A 14,912-nucleotide genomic window follows, 5' to 3' on the forward strand; every position below is an offset into this window, starting at 1 on the left:
ACAGACTGCAGAAGAAAAACCATATGATTCTCTCAATAGACGCAGAGAAAGCATTTGATAAAATACAACACCCTTTCATGATGAAAACTCTAAGCAAACTGGGTATGGAAGGAACATTCCTTAATACAATCAAAGCAATATATGAAAAACCCACGGCCAACATCCTATTGAATGGGGAAAAGTTGGAAGCATTTCCACTGAAATCTGGTACCAGACAGGGATGCCCTCTCTCACCACTGCTATTCAATATAGTTCTGGAAGTTTTGGCCAGAGCTATTAGGCAAGAAAAAGAAATTAAAGGGATACAAATCGGGAAGGACGAACTCAAACTATCCCTCTTTGCAGATGATATGATTCTTTATTTAGGGGACCCAAAGAACTCTACTAAGAGACTGCTGGAACTCATCGAAGAGTTTGGCAAAGTAGCAGGATATAAAATCAATCCACAAAAATCAACAGCCTTTGTATACACAGGCAATGCCACGGCTGAGGAAGAACTTCTAAAATCAATCCCATTCACAATAGCTACAAAAACAATCAAATACCTTGGAATAAACTTAACCAAAGACGTTAAAGATCTCTACGATGAAAACTACAAAACCTTAAAGAAAGAAATAGAAGAGGATACCAAAAAATGGAGAAATCTTCCATGCTCATGGATTGGAAGAATCAATATCATCAAAATGTCTATCCTCCCAAAAGCAATTTATACATTCAATGCAATACCCATCAAGATCCCGAAGACCTTCTTCTCAGATATAGAAAAAATGATGCTGAAATTCATATGGAGACACAGAAGACGTCGAATAGCCAAAGCAATCCTGTACAACAAAAACAAAGCCGGAGGAATCACAATACCTGATTTTAGGACATACTACAGGGCAGTTGTTATCAAAACAGCATGGTACTGGTACAGAAACAGATGGATAGACCAATGGAACAGAATAGAAACACCAGAAATCAATCCAAACACCTACAGCCAACTTATATTTGACCAAAGATCCAAATCTAATCCCTGGAATAAGGACAGTCTATTCAATAAATGGTGCTGGGAAAATTGGATTTCCACATGCAGAAGCTTGAAGCAAGACCCATACCTATCACCTTACACAAAAATTCACTCAACATGGATTAAAGACTTAAATCTACGACCCGAAACCATCAAATTATTAGAGAGCATTGGAGAAACCCTGCAAGATATAGGCACAGGCAAAGACTTCCTGGAAAATACTCCAACAGCAAAGGCAGTCAAAACCAAAATTAACATTTGGGATTGCATCAAATTGAGAAGTTTCTGTACTTCAAAAGAAACAGTCAGGAAAGTGAAGAGGCAACCAACAGAATGGGAAAAAATATTCGCAAACTATACTACAGATAAAGGATTGATAACCAGAATCTACAAAGAAATCAAGAAAATCCACAACAACAAAACAAACAACCCACTTAAGAAATGGGCCAAGGACCTCAATAGACATTTTTCGAAAGAGGAAACCCAAATGGCCAACAGACACATGAAAAAATGTTCAAGATCACTAGCAATCAGAGAAATGCAAATCAAAACCACAATGAGGTTCCATCTCACCCCGGTGAGAATAGCTCACATTCAGAAATCTACCAACAACAGATGCTGGAGAGGATGTGGGGAAAAAGGGACACTAACCCACTGTTGGTGGGAATGCAAACTGGTTAAGCCACTATGGAAGTCTGTCTGGAGATTCCTCAGAAACCTGAACATAACCCTACCATACAACCCAGCCATCCCACTCCTTGGAATTTACCCAAAGGAATTTAATTTGACAAATAAAAAAGCCATCTGCACATTAATGTTTCTTGCAGCTCAATTCACAATAGCTAAGACCTGGAACCAACCCAAATGCCCATCAACAGTAGACTGGATAAAGAAATTATGGGACATGTACTCCATAGAATACTATACAGCAGTAAGAAACAACGAAACCCAGTCATTTGCAACAAGATGGAGCAATCTGGAAAACATCATGCTGAGCGAATTAAGCCAGTCCCAAAGAGAAAAATATCATTTGTTTTCCCTGATCGGTGACAACTGAGCGCCAAAGAGGAAACCTGTTAAGTGAAATGGACACTATAAGCAACAATGAACTGATCAGCTCCTGTCCTGACTTTAGATGTACAATGTAATACTTTATCCTTTTTAGTATTTGTTGTTGTTGTTGTTGTTCTAGTACTATTGGTTGAACTCAGTAATTAACACACAATTATTCTCAGGTGTTTAAATTTTAACTGAAAAGTGATCCCTGTTAAATCTAAGAATGGAAAAAGAGAGGGAGGAGATGAACAATTTGGAACATGCTCAATCGGACTGGCCGCAAATGGTGGAGTTAGAAATGTGCAGGGGATTCCAACACAATTCCATCAAGATGGCATGTACCAATGCCATCGCACTAGTCCAAGTGATCAATTTCAGCTCACAATTGATAGCTCTGATAGGTCTAAGAGTCAAAGAGATCACACAAACAAGACAAGTATCTGCTAATACTAACTGATAGAATCAAAAAGGGAGAGAAAGATCCAACATGGGAAGTGGGATACACAGCAGACTCATAGGATGGCAGATGTCCTAAACAACACTCCGGCCTCAGAATCAGCCCTCAAGGCATTCAGATCTGGCTGAAGAGCCCATGAGAGTATAGCAGGCATGGAAAGCCAAGATATCATGGGAAAAAAAAAAAAAAAGACCTAAATGAATGATCTCTGTGAGTGAGATCCCAGTGGAAAGAACGGGGCCATCAAAGAAGGAGATACCCTTCTCCGAAGGGAGGAGAGAACCTCCACTTTGACTATGACCCTATCTGAATAAGACCAAAGTCAGCGAACTCTAAAGGCTTCCATAGCCCTGGCAACTCATGACTAGAGCCTAGGGAGATTACTGACGCCATGAACAGGAGTGTCAAATTGTTAAGTCAGCAACAGGAATCACTGTGTACTTACACCCCATGCGGGATCTGTCCCTAATGTGTCGTCTAAAGCCAAGTGATGCTATGACTGGTACTGAAACAGTATTTTTATACTTTGCGTTTCTGTGTGGGCGCAGACTGATGAGGTCTTTGCTAATTATATACTGAAGTGATCTTCTGTATATAAAGAGAATTGGAAATGAAAAAAAAAAAAAAACAACCTGGTGTTAAAATGGAAATGGCATAGAAAATTAATTATTTTGAAAAAAAAAATTATGTAGGATCTCTGTCTTTAATGTGCTGTACATTGCTATTTAATGCTATAATTAATAATCCAATGGTAGTTTTTTCACTCGATGTTGCTATATGGGCAAAATGTTGAAACCTTTACCTAATATATACTAAATTGATCTTCTGTATACAAAGAGAATTGAAAATGAATCTTTACATGAATGGAAGGGGAAAGGGAGCGGGAGGGGGGAGGGTTGCGGGCGGGAGGGAAGTTATGGGAGGGGGGAAGCCATTGTAACCCACAAGCTATACTTTGGAAATTTATATTCATTAAATAAAAGTTTAATTAAAAAAAAATAACAAAAAAAAATATTCTGTATAAAATATGTTCTAAGTGTAATTTTTTTGTCTATATTGGGACATGTTTAGGAGTGAAAGAAAAGCACTGTCAACTATTAGGCTGGGAAAAATGAAAGTAAATCAGGACTTCCTTGTTGGTTCATAGTGAGAGGCAGACTTGAATTGTGGCAACAGAATTTCAAATAAATAGCAAATTAAAATTTTCCCATGCACATAGAAATTCCGAATAGTCTCATTTATTTATGAAGTAATCTCCGAAGTACTAGTAGGAATACAGAAAAGCAATTTTAATCACTGTTTAAAAACTATGCATGCAGTACCATTCAATCAAACATTTAACTTTCTAAAGATTTAGCTAATCAACAAAGTTTCAAGTGAGTTTCAAGAAAACAATATCTTAAAACTAACAGTGGTACAGCTCATCTGTACATAATCTGCATTAATACAATATCAAAGGAAATACAAAGGACTTCAAAAACTTCATAGAAATTAAAAGATAGCTTTATTTTGGTTCAAGAAATAAAATCCATGCAATTTTTTCAAAATACTCATTTTCCATGAACTTTTTGAAAACACCTTAGAAGGGTAGTTTCTTGTCATGTAGCTACAAACTGTTTAAGTTCAGTTTTTTTAATTACTTTGCTTAACACAAATACACAAAATAAAGTTGTAAAGAAGTTGAAATCTCCCTGTAGGCTCCTCCTATGAACTTTCAAGGATTCCTCTTGATTTCTGCCAATTTAGTCAAAATTTGGTTTAGCTGTTTTCTCCAGTCTTCCCCCACTTCTAATCCACTAACTGGGCTGGCCCAGATATCTCACTTTGAACAATTACTTTTTATTCCAGGTTATCAAAGTCAGCCTGGCCATTAACTCCTGTTTGGAGCCTCCTTGCTTCTCACAATACCAGATACTCTTTTCTACCTTAGCATCTATGCCATGTTCCCTGGATATCCCAGAGGAAGTTGCCCAAGGCAATACCTTCCAACTCTAAGAACTGAAAATGAATATTATTATTTTTCTATGGAATTTTGGCACAGAGGAAAAATAAATCAACAATTGCCATCTGACTGGTTCTTCCTGACTCCCAAAACCTGCTTCCTAACCCTGTCTCAAGATTCCAAATTTGTGAACCCTCTCATTTCAAATACCCAGTTGTTTTCAAAATCTTATTTCATGATGATCCCAACATGCTAAGTCTGTACTTTGCCTACTGACTTTTGAGCACTTTGGATGACATTTGCTTATTAGATATTCATGGGCTGGGAAGTCTCGGGCTCATTATTATTATCTCCATTTTATATATGATGAAATTGCTTTCTGGGAGCCCTGCTTTCTACCTCTAGCTACCAGTAAACTAATGCTGATGATGCACTCATTATTCAGCTTGGGAAAAATATTTGCATGCTAATAAGTCTTCTCAAACCTATGTGAGGACATTTGTAAATGTTTTTATTTAATGTCCACTGTGGGCTTAATGAAGAATACTCAGAGATAATTACACATTAAATAAATTACATTAATATCTGTGTATCAGGTGCTACAACAAAAATTTTACAAGGATTATCTTTGTAATTCTATAAAATATAAGGGAACTTCAAAAACTTCTTGGAAATATGATATTAAAAGATAAGTTTATTTTGGTTTAAAAAATTTTGAAGTATGTGCATTTTTTCATAATATGCATTTTCAAGACCCCTTTTATAATATTTTTGCATCATTAAACTTCTTAAATTTGCCGGCGCCGTGGCTCACTAGGCTAATCCTCCGCCTTGCGGCGCCGGCACACCGGGTTCTAGTCCCGGTCGGGGCACCGATCCTGTCCCGGTTGCCCCTCTTCCAGGCCAGCTCTCTGCTGTGGCCAGGGAGTGCAGTGGAGGATGGCCCAAGTGCTTGGGCCCTGCACCCCATGGGAGACCAGGAGAAGCACCTGGCTCCTGCCATCGGATCAGCGCGGTGCGCCGGCCGCAGCGCGCTACCGCGGCGGCCATTGGAGGGTGAACCAACGGCAAAAAGGAAGACCTTTCTCTCTGTCTCTCTCTCTCACACTATCCACTCTGCCTGTCAAAAAAAAAAACTTCTTAAATTTAATATGAGGCATTGCAGAAGTTGAACCTCACATTCTGACTTCAGAGCCCACACTCTAAGTAGATATTTTATAATCTCTTAAACATAATATGTGGGCAATTTGTCTCTGTTAATTTTATAATACAAAAAAAATATCATATAGAATTTTGTAGTTTCAAGCAATTGTCTGTGCCCTAACATAAGCACCAGATTGGGAGCCAGTTGGATCTATAATACAACCCTGACAGTATCACAAACTGCAACATTTAACCCATTACCTTGTATTCCCATTATAAAAATGAGAAAACATTACACACTTTACAGAATATTCCGAGAATTGGGAATAACATAGCTATATGTTCATGTTAACTATAGTCATAAATAGTATAAAAATATATTATTTTTACTGACTACTCTGAGTTTAGGATTATTCATATTCCTGTTTCACAGCTGAAGAAACTGAGCATTGGAAACATTAGATGATCAGATTACAAAACTTGTATGAGTTGAAACAAGATTCAAAGCCAGGTCTGCTGGTGGTAAGAACAGTATTCGTTATTGTGCCTCTATGTATGGACCTAAATCATGGCCAGGGCTTGTTATTCTCTTATTCTGTTGTCACCACACACTAGGAAATGAAATGAAAGAAAAGCTTTTTGTAACAATTCGCTGGAATTTGTTTCTTAACTTACTTAACAGATGATAGGTTGGTATATAAAACCTAGTCACCAAACTTATTTTGATCCTGTTCACACTTCATTACCGTTGAAAACTATTATTTGTCAGTTATTTAATTTCTTTCTATTAAGATTTGGATGGACAATAGCTCTTGTCTTAAAGTAGACATGTATCACTCAAATACATTTGTATCACTAGAATATAAACCCCAAGAAGAAAGGTGTTTCTTTGTTCATGGATGTATCCCAAGCTCCTACAAACAGTAGATAATACAGATGTACCCCAAGCTATTGACACAAAGTAAATGTTCAATGAATATTTCTCATGTGAATAAGTGCTATATCTTAGTTTGGCAATTTTATACTTGCTCATCGGTTTCAAAATAATATAAAAAAAGTTTTTCTGTTCAATCTTCACTTAAAATAACTAAAGCAGGCAAATGAAAAAAAGAAGTTTTCCCAAACCTATGGAAAAGTCTGAGTACAAAGAGATTGATCGGTGAAAGAAGACCAGAGACAGCACCCACACATTTCTACAGTTCCACTGACTTACCTTGTAGGATTATGAAATCATCAGATTGAATGTCATTGTAGTTCCCACACAGGCCACATGGTTTCCCCTTATGCTCCCCAGACAACTTGAGGTAAATTCCAGATATCCCATCCCAGGCCAATGAAAAGCCAAAGGTTGTTTTCACTAAAATGTAGTCAGCTAGTTTCTCAATGACAACGTGTCCAAATGTCTGAGGCAATGTTAAACTTGAAAAAAAGAACAAAGGTAATTGACAAATTATGATGAAGGATCAGTTAAACATGATTTTTTTTCTGGAAGTGGATGAGACAATTAAAAGAGAATTATTATTGAAATTATAGAATATCCTATGCAGTGAGATGGACAGAGAGATCTGTTCACTTAATATTTTCTCTATAAGAAATCTTGAAAACTTCAATAATGAAACCAAAAGACAATAAAAATGATAGCTTCCCCTTGCTGATTTTAAACATATAGTTGGATGCTTTTTGGCCAACAAAAATACATATTTGCTAATTGTCAGTAATTTTGAAAAATATATCACTTATTTAGAAAACTGAGGGCTTAAATGTGTAGATTTTATCTCTAGAAAATTAAAGATAATCTAAAAATGCTGTTCCACAATTCTGAGATAATGGCAAAACAAACAATGATCAAAATGTGCAAATGTGTTGTACATGTTTGATTTTGCTTAATATTATTTTCAATGCAGTTATAATGAAATAGTTTCTATCCCCAATATGTCACTTTGTCATTAGTCATTGTTTTCTAAAAGGAAAAATGTCTAGAGATGATTAATTATGGTTTATATTTTTAATGTTACAAAGTGCATTAAAAGAGATACAATACATTTCATCATACAGTATTGCAAAGAAGTAACAGCTGTAATTTCTTTTTTTTTAAGATTTATTTATTTATTTGAAAGGCAGAGTAGAGAGAGAGAGAGACAGAGAGCTTTTTCATGCATTGGTTCGCTTCCCAAATGGCCACAATGACCGGAGCTGAGCTGATCTGAAGCAGGAGCTAGGAGCGTCTTCTGGGTCAGACATGCAGGTGCAGGGGCCCAAGCACTTGGACTACCCTCCATTGCTTTCCCAGGCCTTAGCAGAGAGCTGAATCAGAAGTAGAGCAGCCAGGACTCAAACTGGTGCCCAGATGGGATGCCAGCATTGCAGGTGGCGGCTTTACCCATTAAGCCACAGTGCTGGCCCCTACAGCCATAACTTCTAAATGGAACACAATTTGGTCCATTTCAATAATGGTCACTTATAATACTGAAGTTCGTGATTCAGTGTCTACTTTCTAATTTTCACAAGCATGCACACATACAAAGGAAGTAGAAGACAAAAGGGAACAAAGAAACCTAAGCCGTTGGACACTTTAAAACACACTGAGGGGCTGGCACTGTGGTGTAGCAAGTAAAGCCGCCGCCTGTAGTGCCGGCAGCCCATATGGGCACCAGTTCAAGTCCTGGCTGCTCTACTTCTGATCCAGTTCTCTGCTGTGGCCTGGGAAAGCAGTGAAAAATGGCCCTAGTCCTTGGACCACTGCACCCACATGGGAGACCCAGAAGAAGCTCCTGGCTTCAGATCGGCACAGCTCCAATCATTGCAGTCAAGTGGGGAGTGAACCAGCAGATGGAAGACTTCTCTCACCTCTCCTTCTCTCTGTGTAGCTCTGACTTTCAAATAAATAAATAAATCTTTTAAAAAAGCATAGTGAGGCCGGCGCTGTGGCTCACTAGGCTAATCCTCCGCCTGCGGTGCCGGCACCCCAGGTTCTAGTCCCGGATGGAGCGCCGGGTTCTGTGCTGGTTGCTCCTCTTCCAGGCCAGCTCTCTGCTGTGGCCTGGGAAGGCAGTGGAGGATGGCCCAAGTGCTTGGGCCCTGCACCCGCATGAGAGACCAGGAGGAAGCACCTGCCTCCTGGCTTTGGATCGGCGCAGCGCACCGGCCGCAACACACTGACCATAGCGGCCACTTGGGGGGGTGAACCAGTGGAAAAAGGAAGACCTTTCTCTCTGTTTCTCTCTCTCTCACTGTCTAACTTTGCCTGTCAAAAAAATTTTAAAAAGCACAGTGAGTCAGATAAAATATTTTTGAAAGAACGTTGTTCCCCTTCTTCCACCCTTCAGTGTTGCTGAAAAAATCAGATACTAGTAACTAAAGAAATGGAGAACAAAAGCATTTCTATTAATGTATCACTGGCAAACAAAAATTAAAAGCCATGATGTGAACAAGACAGGTGGTCAGAAGGTATAGTCATGTATTTCTATCAAAAATTAGTGAGTTCCTTTTCAGAAACAACCTGATATAGAGAAGGAAAATCATAAAACTAAACTTATTGGCTAGCAAAGGGATAACCCCCAAAGAAACAATTAAAAATATCTGTAATCATTTCCACAAAATGCTTTACATAAAAAATTTATGGAAAATTAGTTATAAAAATGAGAAAATAGCCACAATTTTGAGCTAGAGAATAGACTCTAGCTAACTAGTACCACAATATATTATCAAAAATTACAAATATGAAAATGAAGAATTCATAGTAAAAGTTTGTGTGAAATGGCTTGAAGAAATATACTTGTTTCGTGTTTCCAAACTTGTAGAATCTATAGTTGAAAAAGTGGATCATGCTTTACAATTATATTTCATATAATAGGATGCTAATTGAATGGAAGTATAATCATTGTTATAGGTGAGGTTTAATTAGTTTTTTGTCTCTTGGTCATTTGTTTCCTCCATGTTTGAAGTAAATACACTTTAAAAAAAAAAAAGATGGGTAACTCTGATTATCTTGAACCTTATAATAAAGGATACCAGAGAAGATGAAAACTAGGTAATCTCCAATAAATCAAAGATAACCTAGACAGGAAACATTAAAATGTAAAAATAAATGAACAGATTAATGCTGAAAAATAGTCAGAGGTCTGTTTGTACCAAACTCCTTATTTCACAGTTGAAAGAACTGAAATTCAGATAGATAAGTCTTCATGTGCTTACCACACACATTTGATTTTATTTTGGTGAATATTTCTCTAGTACTAGCTGAGTTAGGCTCTAGTCCAGGAGCAGTATTACTAAAAGCAACATTGCTGAATATTAAGAAAGTCAGTTTTTCTATCATACAAACAGAAATTCTCATAGAAATGTTATCTCTGAATTAAAATTAAATATCATGCCCTCAACAATGGGTTAAGATTTTTGAAAATCTATCTTTCTTTTACAAAGCTTAAGAATTTTTAAAAGTCCCCATTGTTTTAACCAAAATGCTGTGTGAACAATATAAAATTATTATACAAATTTGGTGCTTGGAAATATACATGTCAATGCATTATCTTTCCCTTCAAATGCTTAAGCTTTCTTTTATAAGAAAATGAGAAATACAGAACTCAACTGATTAAGAAAATAAGCCCAAGAGGGCCTGCTCAGAGTTGCCAGATTGTGGCAAAGCTCCTCTAGTGCTGTGTCCTACACACTTTCTGATACTGCCTGCTACCTCTGGTGGAATACAAATTGAGAAAAATAATCACAGGTCAGTAAGGTCATTGCACTGGAAATAATCCCCATGATTCAAACACATCTGATATTGAATTCTGAATGATGGATAGAATTCTTCAATCCCACATTTTACTTCTTCTGGCATAATTCAACCAGTAAATATTTAAAATTGAGTGTTTCTATAATAATTTATATTGTAATGTCGAGTATTACAAAATATTTCTACTTTAAAATGTATAAACATTCTGCCAATTATATAAACATCCTCTTCCCTAAAACTCTGAGGTCATAGACTTGGCAGACAGGAAGTTGACACACTCCTCTATGATGCAGTAAAAGCCAATCATTGTCAAAACTTCAATGGAAAATCTCAAGCGACACCCAACCCTTATTCACACAGACTTGGAAAGGACTTCTAGAATCCTTTCCAAATTATATTATATAATTTTAAATGTGTTGCTGAAGAAAAAAAAATCTTTTCTTCCCTAATCCCTACAATTCTAGTATGAGATACTTAGAAATTCTTTTAGTCTGTGAAGTACCATTTTTTTACTGTACCATTTATCACCTCTTACCTGATTCCATCTTTTTTTATTTCATGACCATAAATTCGTATTTCCTCTTGGTTTGAAAAGAACAAGCTGATTGACCGATAGCAAGAATACACTGAACCAAGGCATTTAGGGCTATTATGAACCTTAAAGGGAGAAAAAGAAAAAGAGCACATAGGAACAACCACAGATAGAGTCCATTTGAGTTACTAAGTCCACAACACATACTACAGTTTTATAATGTCATTAGTGTGTGACACTTTACAACATTATAACTATATTTAGGATTTGGAGGACAAAAACAGATATTTACATCAAAAATTGGACAACAGAATTAACTTACTAAAATTTAGCCAAGCAAATTTTTAAAATGATCTGAATCTTTTTACATATTGGGTGTAATATTGCAAAGCAGAAGGCATCACAATTCTTCAGGGAAGAAATAATCAAAACAGCCTGGGACTGGCACAAAAATAGACATGTAGACCAATGGAATAAAATAGAAAGCCCCAAAACTGACCCACACAGCTATAACCAACTACCTTTGACAAATAGGCTAAAATAAATTCTTGGAGAAAGGACCGTGTCTTCAACAGATGGTGCTACACACACAGAAGTATGAAACAAGACCCCTACCTTACACATTATACAAAAAAAAAATCAACTCACAATAGAACCATGATCTAAATCTATGGCCTGATACCATAAAATTACCAGAGGAAAACATTGGAAAAACTCTGCAAGACATTGGCTTAGGCAAAGCCTTCTTGGAAAAGACCCCAGAAGCACAGGCAATCAAAGCAAAAAGAGACAACCAGAGTTACATCAAGGTAAGAAGCTTCTGCACTGCAAAGAAAACACTCAAAAATGAAGAGACAACTACAGAACAGGAGAAAATATTTGCAAGCCATGCAACTGATAAAGGATTAATATCCAGGGTCTATAAAGTGCTCAAGAAACTCAATAACAATAAAACAAAAAATCCAGTTACAAAAAGGGCAAAGGACTTCAACAGGCATTTTTCAAGAAAGGAAACTAAAATGGCCAACAGTTACATGAAAAAATGCTCAGGATCACAAGTCATCAGGGAAATGCAAATCAAAACCACAATGAGGTATCACCTCACCCCAGTAAGGGTATCATATAAAAATCAAAAAAACAATAAATGGTGGTAAGGATGTGGGGAAAAAGATACCCTAATACACTGCTGGTAGGAATGTTAACAAGTATAACCATTATGGAAAACAGTATGGAGACTCCTCAGAGATCAGAAAATATATATACCATATGACCCAGCCATTCTATTCCATGGAATTTGCAAAAATAAAATGAAATCAACATATGAAAGAGTTATTTGTACCCCCCCATGTTTATTGAAGCTCAATTCACAATAGCTAAGGCATGGATCAACCCAGATGCTAATCAACTGGTGAATGGATAAACACAATGTGGTATATACACTATAGAATACTACTCATCCATATAAAAGAATGAAATCCTGTCTTTTGCAACAAAATGAATACAACTGGAAATCATTATGTTTAGTGAAATAAACTGGTCCCAAAAAGACAAATATAATATGTTTCCTCTTATATGTAGTATTTGATATAGAATAAAAAAGTATAGGAATGTAACAGACATTTTATGATCTGATTGCTGTTTTTAGCCCTTGTCTATACTCCTGTACAACTGTGGTCTTTATGCTTTTTACTTGTTGTATAGTGTGGTTTGTGGTGCATTAAACCTGTGATTATAGAGTGGACTAAAATGTTTTTGCAAAAATTAAAGATAAAATGAAGGAAGGAAGCTAGGAAGGGAGGAAGGAAAGAAGAAAAGGATTAGGGGGGTCGAAGGAGGAAGGGACTGTGGGAGGAAGTATGGTTATCTTCTCAGAACTGTACCTACAAAATACATGAAACCTGTTCTCTTTATACTAATAAAAACTTTTAGAAAGAAAAAAATGTTTTAAGAAAGCTCTTCATTAAGTTGAGAAAAAAGCTACATGGTAAGTATTGAAAAAAATAGCTCTGATGAGAAAACTATACAGTGCTACAAAGAAACAGATTTATAATTTTTAATGTCCTTATCTTTTACCTGTTGGAAATCCACAAAATAAGAGTTTCAAATGGAGTACAAAAAAAGCAATAGCTAAAGGTTGGAAAAAGTGACCATGACCTCTCTAAAAACACAAGTGACTTTTAATTTATTTTCCCTTGAATGGTTTAAGAAAAAGAATGCTTCTCAAAAATTTGCCGAGAGGTGAGATTCTGGCAATGTCAAGAGTAATAGACAGTCTAGGCAAAGAGAACAGCAAGAACAAAAGCCTGAGATAAGAATATTCCTGGGACCAGTGCTGTGGAACAGCAAGTTAAGCTGCCATTTGCAACACCAGCATCCCATGTCAAAGCACTGGTTCCAGCCCCAGCTGTTCTATTTCTGATCCAGATCCCTGTTAATAAACCTTGGGAAAGCAACAGAAGATGGCCCAAATACTAGGATCCCTGCTATCCATATGGGAAATCAGGATGGAGTTCCAGACTCCTGGCTTTCACCTGGCCCCGGTCTTTGTGGCCATCTAGGGACTGAACCACCAGGTGGAAGATCATTTCTCTCTCTCTCTCTCTCTCTCTCTCTCTCTCTCTCCCTCTCTCTCTCTCTGTCTCTCTCTCTCTCTCATTTTATCTTTCAAACAAATTGATATATTTTTTAAAAAGAATATTAAAAAAAAAACTCTCAATATTCTGGAATTCAGGTTTCTGATCCCAGACAGTATGATAGAGTATTCTCTTTTATGGAAATAAAATAGAAAAAGGACACACAGATCCTAATATTTATGAACTTTTCTAATGAAACAAGAGGATCGCTGCTGAATCTCACACTAGCCAAACTAGCATTAATCCATATTTCTGAGTTTATAATCTTATTTTCAAAGATAAAAAAATGTTCAGGAACATTTGAATAAAGTCTAAAGTAAACAAAGAAATGAAATTGAATAAATCAAAAACAATTCAGAAAAATAAACTGTTAAAGATCCATAGTTAATATCCTTAGCAAGATTGAATATATATATATATGTCATCCATGAAACCAGAATAAAAGGCATTAAAAATGAAGTTAAAATAATAACAATAAATAATTGCATGTTGAAAACATGAAACAATAAATGTGTTGTTAAAGTAAGAAAGGTTAGATGATAAACATGTAAGAGTTGGGAAGGAATATCCCAAAATGTTGAACAACAACAAGAAAGATGGAAAATAGAAGAGGATCAATGAGAAAATTAAGGGAAAATTCAGTTTAGGATCTCTAACATATGAATAGAGAAATTTCTGAAAGAGAGGAAAGAAAGAAATATTATTCCAAAACTGAAGGACACTGAAAGCCTATTCAGTGTCCAGTATGAATAATGGGATATATATATAATGTTATATATATATATATAAACTATAAAATATTATATACAGTTATATATACACATATGTACAAATATATGTAAATGTGTATATATATAAAGTATCATGAAATCTCAGAACTTTGGTGATAAAGAGAAGATGTAAAAATTTCTGGGCAGAGAAGGAAGGTCATACACAAAATGATTAGAAATCAGAGTGAACTGAACTTCAAAATTCTAAAAGTGCTTTCAAGTTATAATCAAAGTTTCACAAAACTTCCTTCCTGAAATAAATCTGAAAATAATACATGGCCAACTAAAATGAGTAAACAAAGGGAGAAATCAGCACTGCCAAAAAAAAGTACCGGCCTTATATGTAGAGCATCCAAGAGGTCTTTTAGAGCCTATCTCTCAAGGATAAAGAAGGTTGAATGATCACTACTCATTTGCTGGGATACATGAAACAGGAAAACCAATCTAGAGAAGAGAAGGAAATTCTCTAGGAGACTGGTGAGAAGAGTTTCCAAGTGCTAGTAGTACAGTAGGCCTGGAAAGTAACCCCCCTTGATTGGAGCAGAAAATACAAAACTGAGGGAGGGAAGTCTCCAAGGGGGAAAAGAGAAACTGACAGTCTAATGCAACAGACCATATGAAGAAGAGTTTTACAGAGA

At 36.4% G+C, this 14,912-nt stretch overlaps 1 protein-coding gene across 2 annotated transcripts in view; it reads right to left on the minus strand.

Moving 5' to 3' along the window:
- The window catches only part of OTOGL (otogelin like), a 181,311-nt gene that overhangs the window by 151,840 nt on the left and 14,559 nt on the right, over nt 1-14,912 (minus strand). For both annotated transcript variants that reach the window (XM_062202058.1, XM_062202057.1), the window contains exons 7-8: nt 10,875-10,996; nt 6,821-7,026 (exon numbers count right to left, since the gene is read on the minus strand). In XM_062202058.1, the coding sequence (XP_062058042.1) occupies nt 6,821-7,026; nt 10,875-10,996 (328 nt within the window). The remainder of the gene's footprint in view (nt 1-6,820; nt 7,027-10,874; nt 10,997-14,912) is intronic.

This window comes from Lepus europaeus, chromosome 10 (genome assembly GCF_033115175.1).
Source record: "Lepus europaeus isolate LE1 chromosome 10, mLepTim1.pri, whole genome shotgun sequence".
Lineage (NCBI taxonomy): Eukaryota > Metazoa > Chordata > Mammalia > Lagomorpha > Leporidae > Lepus > Lepus europaeus.